The sequence below is a fragment of the Bombina bombina genome, chromosome 1 (genome assembly GCF_027579735.1).
Source record: "Bombina bombina isolate aBomBom1 chromosome 1, aBomBom1.pri, whole genome shotgun sequence".
In the NCBI taxonomy this organism is placed as follows: domain Eukaryota; kingdom Metazoa; phylum Chordata; class Amphibia; order Anura; family Bombinatoridae; genus Bombina; species Bombina bombina.
In genome coordinates, this window is record NC_069499.1 from 1267230167 (window position 1) to 1267244677 (window position 14511).

A 14511-nucleotide genomic window follows, 5' to 3' on the forward strand; every position below is an offset into this window, starting at 1 on the left:
ATTCTGATAGCTCCTGCGTGGCCACGCAGGACTTGGTATGCAGACCTGGTGAATATGTCATCGGCTCCACCATGGAAGCTACCTTTGAGACAGGACCTTCTAGTACAAGGTCCATTCGAACATCCCAATCTAGTTTCTCTGCAGCTGACTGCTTGGAAATTGAACGCTTGATTTTATCCAAGCGTGGGTTTTCAAATTCTGTGATTGATACTCTGGTCCAAGCCAGAAAACCTGTGACTAGAAGGATTTACCATAAAATATGGAAAAAATATATCTGTTGGTGTGAATCCAAAGGATTCTCCTGGAGTAAGATTAAAATTCCAAAGATTCTCTCCTTTCTCCAAGAAGGTTTGGATAAAGGATTGTCAGCTAGTTCTCCAAAAGGACAGATTTCTGCATTATCCGTCTTGTTGCACAAACGACTGGCAGCTTTGCCAGATGTACAAGCTTTTGTTCAGGCTTTGGTTAGAATCAAGCCTGTTTACAGACCCATGACTCCTCCTTGGAGTCTAAATTTAGTTCTTTCAGTTCTTCAAGGGGTTCCGTTTGAACCTTTACATTCCATAGATATTAAGTTACTATCTTGGAAAGTTCTGTTTTTGGTTGCTATTTCTTCTGCTAGAAGAGTTTCTGAATTATCTGCTTTGCAGTGTGATCCACCCTATCTGGTGTTCCATTCAGATAAGGTTGTTTTGCGTACTAAGCCTGGTTTTCTTCCAAAAGTTGTTTCCAACGAGAACATCAACCAGGAAATAGTTGTTCCTTCTTTGTGTCTGAATCCAGTTTCAAAGAAGGAACGTTTATTACACAATTTAGATGTTGTTCGTGCTTTAAAGTTCTATTTAGAAGCAACAAAAGATTTTAGACAAACCTCATCCTTGTTTGTCGTTTACTCTGGTAAGAGGATAGGTCAAAAAGCTACTGCTACCTCTCTCTCTTTCTGGCTGAAAAGCATTATCCGCTTGGCTTATGAGACTGCCGGACGGCAGCCTCCTGACAGTATCACAGCTCACTCTACTAGGGCTGTGGCTTCCACATGGGCCTATAAGAACGAGGCTTCTGTTGACCAGATATGTAAGGCAGCGACTTGGTCTTCTCTGCACACTTTTGCCAAATTCTACAAATTTGATATTTTTGCTTCTTCGGAGGCTGTTTTTGGGAGAAAGGTTTTGCAAGCCGTGGTGCCTTCTGTTTAGGTAACCTGATTTGCTCCCTCCCTTCATCCGTGTCCTAAAGCTTTGGTATTGGTTCCCACAAGTAATGGATGACGCCGTGGACCGGACACACCAATGTTGGAGAAAACAGAATTTATGCTTACCTGATAAATTACTTTCTCCAACGGTGTGTCCGGTCCACGGCCCGCCCTGTTTTTTTTTAATCAGGTTGAAAATTTTTTTCTTTATACACTACAGTCACCACGGCACCCTATAATTTCTCCTTTTTGTCCTAACCGTCGGTCGAATGACTGGGGGGCGGAGCCAGAGGGGGAGCTATATGGACAGCTCTTGCTGTGTGCTCTCCTTGCCTTTCCCTGTGGGGGAGAACATTTCCCACAAGTAATGGATGACGCCGTGGACCGGACACACCGTTGGAGAAAGTAATTTATCAGGTAAGCATAAATTCTGTTTTTCCATTGTTCTCTCCAAGTATTGGTGATTGGTTTATGGACAGATATACGATAAAGAAGCAGGTATATGTACACAATGTGATAAAGTAATAAGATCTGATTACACCTATTAGGTTGCGGCTTCAAAACACAAAATCGGCTAATTCATATACACAAATAATCCCTTAAAAAGCAAATCTCATACATTTTATACTCTGCATCTGGTAAAAAAAAGTTATTGGAAATGCATTAAGGGAAAAACATTTTTATAGTATACTGTCCCTTTAAATGTGAGCAGCACCAAAAACTGCAAAAAAAGCTCAGCGCATACAGTAGGTGGAAATTGCTCAACAGTTAAAGGGTTGAACATCTTTTGCTTGTCTGAAAAACTCTGCTTTGTCTCACATTCCCTAGAGTGACCAAAAAACAAAAACCTGTACCTTAGGTTTTTAAAATGTTGTTGTTTGATTTGCAGGTCACATAATTTAGTTTTGGCCTCCTAGGGAGTGTGTGACAAGTTATATAAAAAAGCAAAACTTGTTTAATGTCCTTTTTAGAGGTGTAAATTTGTTACATCTAAAATATAGTATTTTCTAGTGAAAAGCCAAATGTTGCTGTGCTGCAATTTCTATTTTGTCTTTATGCTGTGTATCATATAACTCACAGAAGGGCTTTGCACAAACTTGCATTTCCTGTTAGTTTCAACATCAATTTAAACATCTTTAACTTAACCATTTTAAGGGTACAGAAAAGTAAATATCAAACTTGTATGGATTATATAGAGCATGTTATCCTATCCAATGTTATCAATTTTGCTTATTTCTCTTATCCTTTATTAAAGAGTGATCCTAGGTGAGCTCAGGAGTGTGCACTTGTCTTTAGTCATTTGGTAGTAGTGTTTCCAAAATTGTTTATATCAATGTTACACATAGTTGCAATTATTGCTACCATAATTGCTATAGACATGTGCACACTTCTAAACTCCTGTCAGCCTACCCAGCTTTATGCTTCAACAAAAGATTACAAGAAAAAAAAAAATCAAATTTGACAATAGCAATAAATTGAAAAATTGTTTAAAATTGCCTTCTCTTTCTGAAGTTTAATTTTGATTTTACTGTCCCTATAAGTTTTTCTTCTATATGTATGATATCCTAACCACATAGTGGAATCGTAGCTATAAGCAATATCTAACAATGAAAATCACAGCTTATGTATACTGCTTGCAATTACTTCATAACAAAGTATATTTTTATGAAACAAATGTGATTTTTTTTAAAGGGCCAGTAAACCTAGCAAATAATGTTATATAATTCTGCACATAGTGCAGAATTATATAACATTAGCTTAGCTCCAGATTTCTAAAGTGAAGGGTTAAATAGATATCACACAATGAAAACAAAACGCACGCCGCTTCTGGCTCTACTGAGCGGGTCTGTTTTCTTTTCCTAAGCGCATCTGGGCACGCGCTATTAAACTCAATATAGCTCGCTCCCGCTACCAGACCAGAGCGGGAGCGAGTTACATTGAGTTTAATAGCGCGATCGGGCGCGCTGTAACTAGACAATGTACACACAATTCACTTTGGAGAAGAAAACAGATCCGCTCAGTAGAGCCAGGAGCGGCGTTCTGTTTTCTTTGCGTGATATCTATTTAAAAGTCAGGCAGATGGATATTAGAATATAGGAAAATGGGTACTCACAAACGCAGCGCACCCAATGGTGCTAATAAGGCAGACTGGAACTTTGTAGTGGTCCAGCTCACTGGAGAAGGTATGCATGGCACATAGACGCAGGCTTGGTCAGCAATACATCAAAGGTGTCTGTAGAAAGTTACAAGAGGAAAAGGGCTACCATAGCCTAGTACAGTCCAATCAAGTGTAAAGGTAATATAAGAACACACTTACAAAAAGTACTGCACCTCCAGGTGCAGTAAAAGCAAGCTGGGACTTCTCAGTCGCCCAGTAGACCACTCTCTTGGCAAACAGAATCCTCACCAAAACTCCACGAACCGGCGTGAAAATAATCCATACAGCAGCAAGTGTATCATAAAAACATATATCTTTATTTAAAAACAAAGCAACGCGTTTCTCAGCCTCTCAGGGGCTGTTTCCTCAGGCTATTCAGTATTCAGACACTGAGGCCTAGATTTGGAGTTTGGCGGTAGCCGTGAAAACCAGCGTTAGAGGCTCCTAACGCTGGTTTTAGGCTACCGCCGGTATTTGGAGTCATTCAAAAAAGGGTCTAACGCTCACTTTTCAGCCGCGACTTTTCCATACCGCAGATCCCCTTACGTCAATTGCGTATCCTATCTTTTCAATGGGATCTTTCTAACGCCGGTATTTAGAGTCGTGTCTGAAGTGAGCGTTAGAATTCTAACGACAAAACTCCAGCCGCAGAAAAAAGTCAGTAGTTAAGAGCTTTCTGGGCTAACGCCGGTTTATAAAGCTCTTAACTACTGTGCTCTAAAGTACACTAACACCCATAAACTACCTATGTACCCCTAAACCGAGGCCCCCCCACATCGCCGACACTCGATTAAATTTTTTTAACCCCTAATCTGCCGACCGCCACCTACGTTATACTTATGTACCCCTAATCTGCTGCCCCTAACACCGCCGACACCTATATTATATTTATTAACCCCTAACCTGCCCCCCTCAACGTCGCAGCCAGCTACCTACAATAATTAACCCCTAATTGGCTGATGGAATCAGCCAATCGGATTGAACTTGATTCTGATTGGCTGATTCCATCAGCCAATCAGAATATTCCTACCTTAATTCCGATTGGCTGATAGAATCCTATCAGCCAATCGGAATTCGAGGGACGCCATCTTGGATGACGTCATTTAAAGGAACCGTCATTCATCATTCAGTCGTCAGCCAGGATGGATGTTCCGCGTCGGAGGTCTTCAGGATGCAGCCGCTCCGCTCCGGATGGATGACGATAGAAGATTCCGCTTGGATGAAGACTTCAATCGGATGGAAGACCTCTTCTGCCCCGCTTGGATGAAGAATTTGGCTCGGCTGGGTGAAGACGACTCAAGGTAGGGAGATCTTCAGGGGCTTAGTGTTAGGTTTATTTAAGGGGGGTTTGGGTTAGATTAGGGGTATGTGGGTGGTGGGTTGTAATGTTGGGGGGGGGGGTATTGTATGTTTTTTTTTACAGGCAAAAGAGCTGAACTTCTTGGGGCATGCCCCGCAAAGGGCCCTGTTCAGGGCTGGTAAGGTAAAAGAGCTTTGAACTTTAGTAATTTAGAATAGGGTAGGGCATTTTTTTTATTTTGGGGGGCTTTGTTATTTTATTAGGGGGCTTAGAGTAGGTGTAATTAGTTTAAAATTGTTGTAATATATTTCTAATGTTTGTAAATATTTTTTTATTTTTTGTAACTTAGTTTATTTCATTGTATTTATTTGTAGGAATTGTATTTAATTTATTTATTGATAGTGTAGTGTTAGGTTTAATTGTAACTTAGGTTAGGATTTATTTTACAGGTAAATTTGTAATTATTTTAACTATTTTAGCTATTAAATAGTTCTTAACTATTTAATAGCTATTGTACCTGGTTAAAATAAATACAAAGTTACCTGTAAAATAAATATTAATCCTAAAATAGCTATAATATCATTATAATTTATATTGTAGCTATATTAGGATTTATTTTACAGGTAAGTATTTAGCTTTAAATAGGAATAATTTATTTAAGAAGAGTTAATTAATTTCGTTAGATTAAAATTATATTTAACTTAGGGGGGTGTTAGTGTTAGGGTTAGACTTAGCTTTAGGGGTTAATACATTTATTAGAATAGCGGTGAGCTCCAGTCGGCAGATTAGGGGTTAATAATTTAAGTTAGGTGTCGGCGATGTTAGGGAGGGCAGATTAGGGGTTAATACTATTTATTATAGGGTTAGTGAGGCGGATTAGGGGTTAATAACTTTATAATAATAGCGGTGCGGTCCGGTCGGCAGATTAGGGGTTAATAAGTGTAGGCAGGTGGAGGCGACGTTGTGGGGGGCAGATTAGGGGTTAATAAATATAATATAGGGGTCGGCGGTGTTAGGGACAGCAGATTAGGGGTACATAGGGATAATGTAAGTAGCTGCGGTTTACGGAGCGGCAGATTAGGGGTTAAAAATAATATACAGGGGTCAGCGATAGCGGGGGCGGCAGAATAGGGGTTAATAAGTGTAAGGTTAGGGGTGTTTAGACTCGGGGTACATGTTAGGTGCAGACGTAGGAAGTGTTTCCCCATAGGAAACAATGGGGCTGCGTTAGGAGCTGAACGCGGCTTTTTTTCAGGTGTTAGGTTTTTTTTCAGCTCAAACAGCCCCATTGTTTCCTATGGGGGAATCGTGCACGAGCACGTTTTTGAAGCTGGCCGCGTCCGTAAGCAACTCTGGTATCGAGAGTTGCAGTTGCGTTAAATATGCTCTACGCTCCTTTTTTGGAGCCTAACGCAGCCATTCTGTGGACTCTCAATACCAGAGTTATTTTAAAGGTCAGAAAAAAGCCAGCGTTAGCTACGTGGGTCGTTACCGACAAAACTCTAAATCTAGCCGTGAATTTGCTGCGTTTGTGAGTACCCATTTCCCTATATTCTAATATCCATCTACCTGACGGTACTAGGCCATGTTGGCGCCTCTGTCTCTTTTTTTCTTCATCAGAATTTTGCTTCCCAGGGATTGACCATCCTTTATCAGAGAGCAGCCACAACATTGGAATCTTAAGACTTTATCACTGTATTTTTTTTTTATCCTTTTTTGTCTGGTTATATTCGGCAAATATCTGTTTTGTGATATATGGTTGTGTTTTTATTTTATGATTATATTTATATTTTTATATGTATGCTTTATAGTAACTAATATTCATATATGCTTTTAGTAGTATATACTTAGGGAGCGCCCCCTATGGGATTGATGCCTAGTTGCATTTTTCCCTAATATTTATTTTCTGATATCTATTTAACCCTTCACTTTAGAAATCTGGAGCTGAGCTATGTGCAGAATTATATAACATTATTTGCTAGGTTTACTGGCCCTTTAACTTGAAGCCGTATTATTACTTATAGCTGTGGAGAAAAAACGGAAAATTAACCAAACTTGTAATCAACTCTCAGTATTTAGAGATCTATTGGTAGATCTCTTATTTGGACACACCTACGTTAAATTTGTTAGCGAGACAAAAAGAGGGGCAGATTTTATTTTGTAAACTATTTAAGGGTTGTGAATACTGCCATTTCTTTTTTTATTTAGCCTATATTCACACCATATTTAAGACCTAAACATTGTTAAAGATGCTGTGTAATCTTTGCTGTGGTTTGGTGCTATTTGTTAAAGTATCTTTATAGTGAAAAAAATTACACACTATTAATTATTGTGTAATTGTATCAATGTGAAAGGAGTTAAACACATGGGTAAAGTGATGCTCGGATCTGTATATAACTGCTGGTCCTGAGAGGAAATGGCTGCTGACCGTAGTTGTGTGACCTACAGTACTTTACCTTTGTGTTTAAACCCTGCATAAAATTTGCAGGGTCAGTAGTGATAACATTACATGTTCTAAAAAATGAGAGCATGCACTTTTTTTCACTATAATGGTGTTTTATTATACTGGGCTCTGAAATGTACAGTAGTCATTGGTGTATTTAGTTTTTGCCCATAGAAACTGGGAAATCTGCAGTACAAACTCAATTCTAAACAATTTTAGCTTATATTTGTCTCATATATTTCTCACTGTTGGAGATCAGGGACCCAGAGAGGGTCATGTATCCACCATTAGACAATCAGGGTTATTGATTTTGTAATAAAAATTAAAGGGACACTAAATTCCCACTTTTTGAAATGTTAAAAAAATACTTCTGTCCCATTCAGGGACCTGAAATGACAATGTCAATCTATCAACCAGCTTTAACCTCTCATTTGGTGCCTCTCCCCTCTCTGTTCAAGATTTTACCTAAACAGGCCATCAGCCTGCTCAATCCTGCCAGCTCATCATGCCAGCTCAATCCTATTGGCTGATTGCATCAGCCAATAGGATTTTTTCTACCGTAATTCCGATTGGCTGATAGAATTCTATCAGCCAATCGGAATTGAAGGGACGCCATCTTGGATGATGTCACTTAAAGGAACTGTCATTTAGTAAGAAGACTTTGTTGGAAGAGGATGCTCCGCGCCGGATGTCTTGAAGATGGACCCGCTCCGCGCCGGATGGATGAAGATAGAAGATGCCGTCTGGATGAAGACTTCTGCCTGTCTGGAGGACCACTTCGCCCGGCTTGGATGAAGACTTCTCCCGGCTTTGTTGAGGACTTCGGCCCGGTTGGGTAAAGACTTCTCCCGGTAAGGTGATCTTCAAGGGGTTAGTGTTAGGTTTTTTTAAGGGGGTGTTGGGTGGGTTTTAGAGTAGGGTTGGTTGTGTGGGTAGTGGGTTTTAATGTTGGGGGGGGATTTGTACTTTTTTTTACAGGTAAAAGAGCTGATTACTTTGGGGCAATGCCCCGCAAAAGGCCCTTTTAAGGGCTATTTGTAATTTAGTGTAGGGTAGGGCTTTTTTATTTTGGGGGTCTTTTTTATTTTGTTAGGGGGATTAGATTAGGTGTAATTAGTTTAAAAATCTTGTAATTTGTTTATTATTTTCTATAATTTAGTGTTTTGTTTTTTTGTACTTTAGATAATTTAATTTAATTGTATTTAATTGTATTTAATTTAGGGAAATAATTTAATTATAGTGTAGTGTTAGGTGTAATTGTAACTTAGGTTAGGTTTTATTTTACAGGTACTTTTGTATTTATTTTAACTAGGTAGTTATTAAATAGTTAATAACTATTTAATAACTATTGTACCTAGTTAAAATAAATACAAACCTGCCTGTAAAATAAAAATAAACCCTAAGCTAGATACAATGTAACTATTAGTTATATTGTAGCTATCTTAGGGTTTATTTTATAGGTAAGTATTTAGTTTTAAATAGGAATAATTTAGTTAATGATAGGAATTTTATTTAGATTTATTTAAATTATATTTAAGTTAGGGGGGGTTTAGGGTTAGACTTAGGTTTAGGGGATAATAAATTTAAAATAGTGGCGGCGATGTTGGGGGCGGCAGATTAGGGGTTAATAAATGTAAGATTAGGGGTGTTTAGACTCGGGTTCATGTTAGGGCGTTAGGTGTAGACATAACTTTTATTTCCCCATAGGAATCAATGGGGCTGCATTAGGAGCTTTACGCTGCTTTTTTCAGGTGTTAGGTTTTTTTTCAGCCGGCTCTCCCCCATTGAATCCTATGGGGAAATCGTGCACGAGCACGTTCAGTCAGCTCACCGCTAACGTAAGCAGCGCTGGTATTGAGGTGAGATGAGGAGCAAAATTTTGCTCTACGATCACTTTTTTGTGGTTAACGCCAGGTTTGTAAAAACCAGTAATACCAGCGCTGTCTGTAAGTGAGCGGTGAGCATAAACTGCTCGTTAGCACCGCATAGCCTCTAACGCAAAACTCATAATCTAGGCGATAGTGTCTGTGTGTCCTAACTGTGTAGATTCATTTTATTCTACTACAGTAGTACTTCTGTGCATGTTTTAATTAATCTCATGTTGTAATAATTGATACACTGAATTACAATGTAAAGGTCAGTTTACGTTGTACTTGTTTCTATTTACCTGCTATGTTCCTGTTTCTGATTACAAATATGATAAATAGCTAATACTAAAGTTAAGTTATGCTGACCCAGATATACAATTTGATAGGTTAATATAATAATAATAAGCCTTATTTATTACTTCACCCTTAGCGGTGCACTGCAGGTGCAAGCTGAACCCGCCGCTAATCCAATCTGCAGCACTAGTCGCACAACTCCGATTGGATCAGTGACAGGTTCAGCTTTGTAGGAGTTAAATACACAGTAGACCAGGGTTAAACGTATTTGGTGCCTACTGCCTGCACACATTTGTCTCTTGTGATTGGCTAACTAGATGTGTTCAGCTAGCTGCTAGTAGTGCAATGCGGTTCCTTCAGCAAAGGTTAACAAGGTATTGAAAGAAAACATTGGGGTTTTTCTGTCCCTTTAAGGTCCAAAACTGGCTTTAAATTTTTATTTTGTCAGATATTCAAGTCTTTGTTGAGAAGGAAATTAGCTACTAACTTTTTCTCAATGTCTATAGCAAAAATTATCATAAAATAAATTTGTTAAATTACTCAATTAATTTGTGTTTTGGATAGTGGAGTGTTATAATATTAGAAAGTATTATACTATCCCTACCCGGCTACTTAATAATGTGTCCCGGCTGGCAATAAATTCTGTGGAGAATAATGTATTCTAATTTAATTTGAGAGAGTGAGCACAGAAGTCAGTATCACTAAACATTTGCACTTGTAGAAAAAGTAAATAAATATTAAAAAATAGTTGCCTGTCTGAAAGAGATTACGATGCATCTGAAAGTGCTTTCTTAGGACTAAACACGCCTCAGCACTTCTTCACCTTTTACAGACCTGACAAATATTATATAGTGTGCAATAAAAGAGATGGCTCCTCACTTGTTTAATTTATATTTGATCTTCATAGAAGATTTTTTTTTTATATTTTCTAAATTATTGCTCAATATAAGGAGCATTATAATTCTTTATAGTTGTTCTTAGTAACTAGACATAACATTCTGCTGAACTCCATTTGCTTGATCAAATCTTACATGTTCTCTCCTAACACAAAGCTGTTTTTCATTATTACCAGAGCAAAGAGTGGAAGATGTTAGACTTATCAGAGAACAGCACCCAACAAAAATTCCGGTAAGTAATATCTTGCTGCTGTTTAATTCTTGCTGTTAAGCCATTTCACACTGCTTTGTGAAAGCTGGTTTTAGCTAGTTGCACTAATTGCATTTGAGCATCAGTTTAAGTGATTTTATGTAAGTTTTTCCACATGGATTATACCTTATTTCAGCAGACCAAAAATCTTTAGAAAATAACTTATTTAGAAATACACAAGGATTTCAAACAGACCAAAATTCTGATTTGTCATGGTGTTACTCACTTTAACAGTTTATGTTCCTGCCCCTGACCAAACTCATTTAATGTAGTAACAATGAATTGAAAGGCAGCAAATAAAAACTAAAAACTAAAGTGTCTCTCTTCAGCCCCCTTTATCTCTCTCTTGCACCCCATTGTCTTGCCCCAGCAACTATTAGCTTTCCCTGGCATCAAGTTTTCTCCCCTTAGCCCCATTATCTCTCCCGGGAGCCTTATCTCTCCCTGGTCCCCCATTTTTTTCTCCCCAGCCCCCCTATATCTCTTCATTGCACCCAATTTCTCTTGTAAGATGTATCGAGTCCACGGATTCATCCATACTTGTGGGATGTTCTCCTTCCCTACAGGAAGTGGCAAAGAGAGCACCCACAGCAGAGCTGTCTATATAGCTCCTCCCTTAGCTCCGCCCCCCAGTCATTCCCTTTGCCTGCTTAACTGCTAGGAAGGGTAAAGTGAATGTGGTGACACAAAAAGAGGCATTACCAGTTCGTGGCCCTTCCTTTCGGGTTGGCCACGGCTCCCAGAATTTTCACAAAGGTGCTAGGGTCCCTTTTGGCGGTTCTAAGACCGCGGGGTATAGCAGTGGCGCCTTATCTAGACGACATCTTAATTCAGGCGTCGACTTTCCAGCTAGCCAAGTGTCACATGGACATCGTGTTGGCTTTTCTGAGATCTCACGGGTGGAAGGTGAACATAAAAGAGTTCTCTCGTCCCTCTCACAAGAGTTTCCTTCCTAGGGACTCGGATAGACTCGGTGGAAATGAAAATATTTCTGACGGAGGTCAGAAAATCAAAACTTTTAATCACTTGCCGAGCTCTTCATTCCATTCTTCGGCCATCAGTGGCTCAGTGTATGGAGGTAATCGGACTCATGGTAGCGGCAATGGACATATTTCCTTATGCCCGCCTACACCTCAGACCACTGCAACTATGCATGCTCAAACAGTGGAATGGGGATTATGCAGATTTATCTCCTCAACTGCATCTGGACCAAGAGACCAGAGATTCTCTTCTCTGGTGGTTGTCTCAGGACCACCTGTCTCAGGGAATGTGTTTCCGCAGGCCAGAGTGGCTCATAGTAACGACAGATGCCAGCCTGCTAGGCTGGGGTGCAGTGTGGAAATCCCTGAAAGCACAGGGCTTATGGTCTCGGGAGGAAACTCTCCTCCCGATAAACATTCTAGAACTGAGAGTGATATTCAATGCGCTTCAGGCGTGGCCTCAGCTAGATGCGGCCAAATTCATCAGATTTCAGTCGGACAACATCACGACTGTAGCCTATATCAATCATCAAGGAGGAACACGGAGTTCTCTAGCGAAGATGGAGGTAACCAAAATAATCCGATGGGCGGAGGATCACTCTTGCCATCTCTCAGCAATCCATATCCCAGGGGTAGAGAACTGGGAGGCGGATTTCCTAAGTCATCAGACTTTTCATCCGGGGGAGTGGGAGCTCCATCCGGAGGTATTTGCCCAGCTGACTCAGCTATGGGGCACATCCAGAATTGGATCTGATGGCGTCCCAACAGAACGCAAAACTTCCTTGTTACGGGTCCAGGTCCCGGGATCCCCAGGCGGTACTGATAGATGCTCTAGTAGTGCCCTGGTCCTTCAATCTGGCTTATGTATTTCCACCGTTTCCTCTCCTCCCACGTCTGGTTGCCAGAATCAAGCAGGAGAGAGCTTCGGTGATTCTGATAGCGCCTGCGTGGCCTCGCAGGACTTGGTATGCAGACCTGGTGGACATGTCGCCTGTTCCACCGTGGACTCTGCCAATGAGGCAGGACCTTCTAATCCAAGGTCCATTCAAGCATCCAAATCTAATTTCTCTGCGTCTGACTGCTTGGAGATTGAACGCCTGATTCTATCAAAACGTGGTTTCTCTGAGTCGGTCATTGATACCCTAATTCAGGCTAGAAAGCCTGTCACCAGGAAAATCTATCATAAGATTTGGTGCAAATATCTTTGTTGGTGTGAATCCAAGGGTTACTCATGGAGTAAGATTAGGATTCCTAGAATTTTGTCCTTTCTCCAAGAAGGATTGGAGAAGGGATTATCAGTTAGTTCCTTAAAAGGACAAATATCCGCTTTGTCTATTCTTTTACACAAACGTCTGGCAGATGTCCCAGACGTTCAAGCGTTTAGTCAGGCCTTGGTCATGATCAAGCCTGTATTTAAACCTGTTGCTCCACCATGGAGCCTAAACTTGGTTCTTAATGTTCTTCAAGGGGTTCCGTTTGAACCTATGTATTCCATAGATATTAAGCTTCTATCTTGTTTTTAGTTTGTTTTTAATAGCTATCTCTTCGGCTCGAAGAGTTTCTGAGTTATCTGCTTTACAGTGTGACTCACCTTACCTTGTTTTCCATGCAGATAAGGTGGTTTTGCGTACCAAACCTGGGTTTCTTCCTAAGATTGTTTCTAATAGGAATATCAATCAGGAGATTGTTGTTCCTTCTCTGTGTCCTAATCCTTCATCGAAGAAGGAACTTCTGTTGCATAATCTTGATGTGGTTCGTGCTTTAAAGTTCTACTTACAAGCAACTAAAGATTTCCGTCAAACATCTTCATTGTTTGTTGTTTATTCTGGTAAACGGAGAGGTCAAAAGGCTACGGCTACCTCTTTCCTTTTGGCTGAAAAGCATCATCCGTTTGGCTTATGAGACTGCTGGCCAGCAGCCTCCTGAAAGAATTACTGCTCATTCTACTAGAGCAGTGGCTTCCACATGGGCTTTTAAAAATGAGGCTTCTGTTGAACAGATTTGTAAGGCGGCGATTTGGTCTTCGCTTCATACTTTTTCCAAATTTTCCAAATTTGATACTTTTGCTTCTTCGGAGGCTATTTTTGGGAGAAAGGTTCTTCAAGCAGTGGTGCCTTCCGTTTAGGGTACCTGTCTTGTCCCTCCCTTCATCCGTGTCCTAAAGCTTTGGTATTGGTATCCCACAAGTATTGATGAATCCGTGGACTCAATACATCTTACAAGAGAAAACAGAATTTATGCTTACTTGATAAATTTCTTTCTCTTGTGATGTATCGAATCCACGGCCCGCCCTGTCTGTTTACGACAGGTAGTATATTTTTAATTAAAAAACTTCAGTCACCACTGCACCCTATAGTTTCTACTTTTTCTTCCTAGCCTTCGGTCAAATGACTGGGGGGGCGGAGCTAAGGGAGGAGCTATATAGACAGCTCTGCTGTGGGTGCTCTCTTTGCCACTTCCTGTAGGGAAGGAGAATATCCCACAAGTATGGATGAATCCGTGGACTCGATACATCTCAAGAGAAAGAAATTTATCAGTTAAGCATAAATTCTGTTTTTCTATACCCTGCCCCCTTTATCTCTCCTTGGCACCCCATTTTCTTTTATAAAGTGGCGAAAGTCAATGAGCCTTTACTCCTGGCCACTAGGAGGAGGCAAAGATTCCCAAAGTTCTAAGAGTACTTAAGCCCTCCCTCGTCTCTGGTATTCCAGTCTAATCTATGACTCCACCGGAGGAAGGTGAATAATTGAGGTGCTTTAGATTATTCATTAAGAGGGGTCCTCAGATTGATTTGAGGCCCATTTTCCCTCTCATATAGCTGCTACTTGGGACAGAGGGAAAACTGGAGTATTAGGTAGTGAAATAATCACTCCCAGTGCGGAGTTGGTCGTTGATAAGCTCCACACTTAGTTCCTATGCTGCTACATTTACAGCACTGTATGGGCTCTCTACTGGAAGCAGTCTTTTCTGGAGCTGTGAAGATATTTTTATGTACTCGCATACCCTGCACGGTATTAGCACTTTGAGGTACATCTTAGGCAGTGGACATACCCATGTATCATACTAATTTTACACTCATTAGTTAGACTTTTCAAAGGTAGTCTAGTAATTATGGAAACTTTATTATGTG

At 40.2% G+C, this 14511-nt stretch overlaps 1 protein-coding gene across 1 annotated transcript in view; it reads left to right on the top strand.

Annotated features, from left to right (window-relative positions):
• MAP1LC3B (microtubule associated protein 1 light chain 3 beta) overlaps positions 1–14511 on the top strand; it is a 100447-nt gene that overhangs the window by 40921 nt on the left and 45015 nt on the right. Inside the window, exon 2 of the mRNA XM_053701167.1 lies at positions 10328–10383. Coding sequence (XP_053557142.1) covers positions 10328–10383 — 56 coding nt within the window. The remainder of the gene's footprint in view (positions 1–10327; positions 10384–14511) is intronic.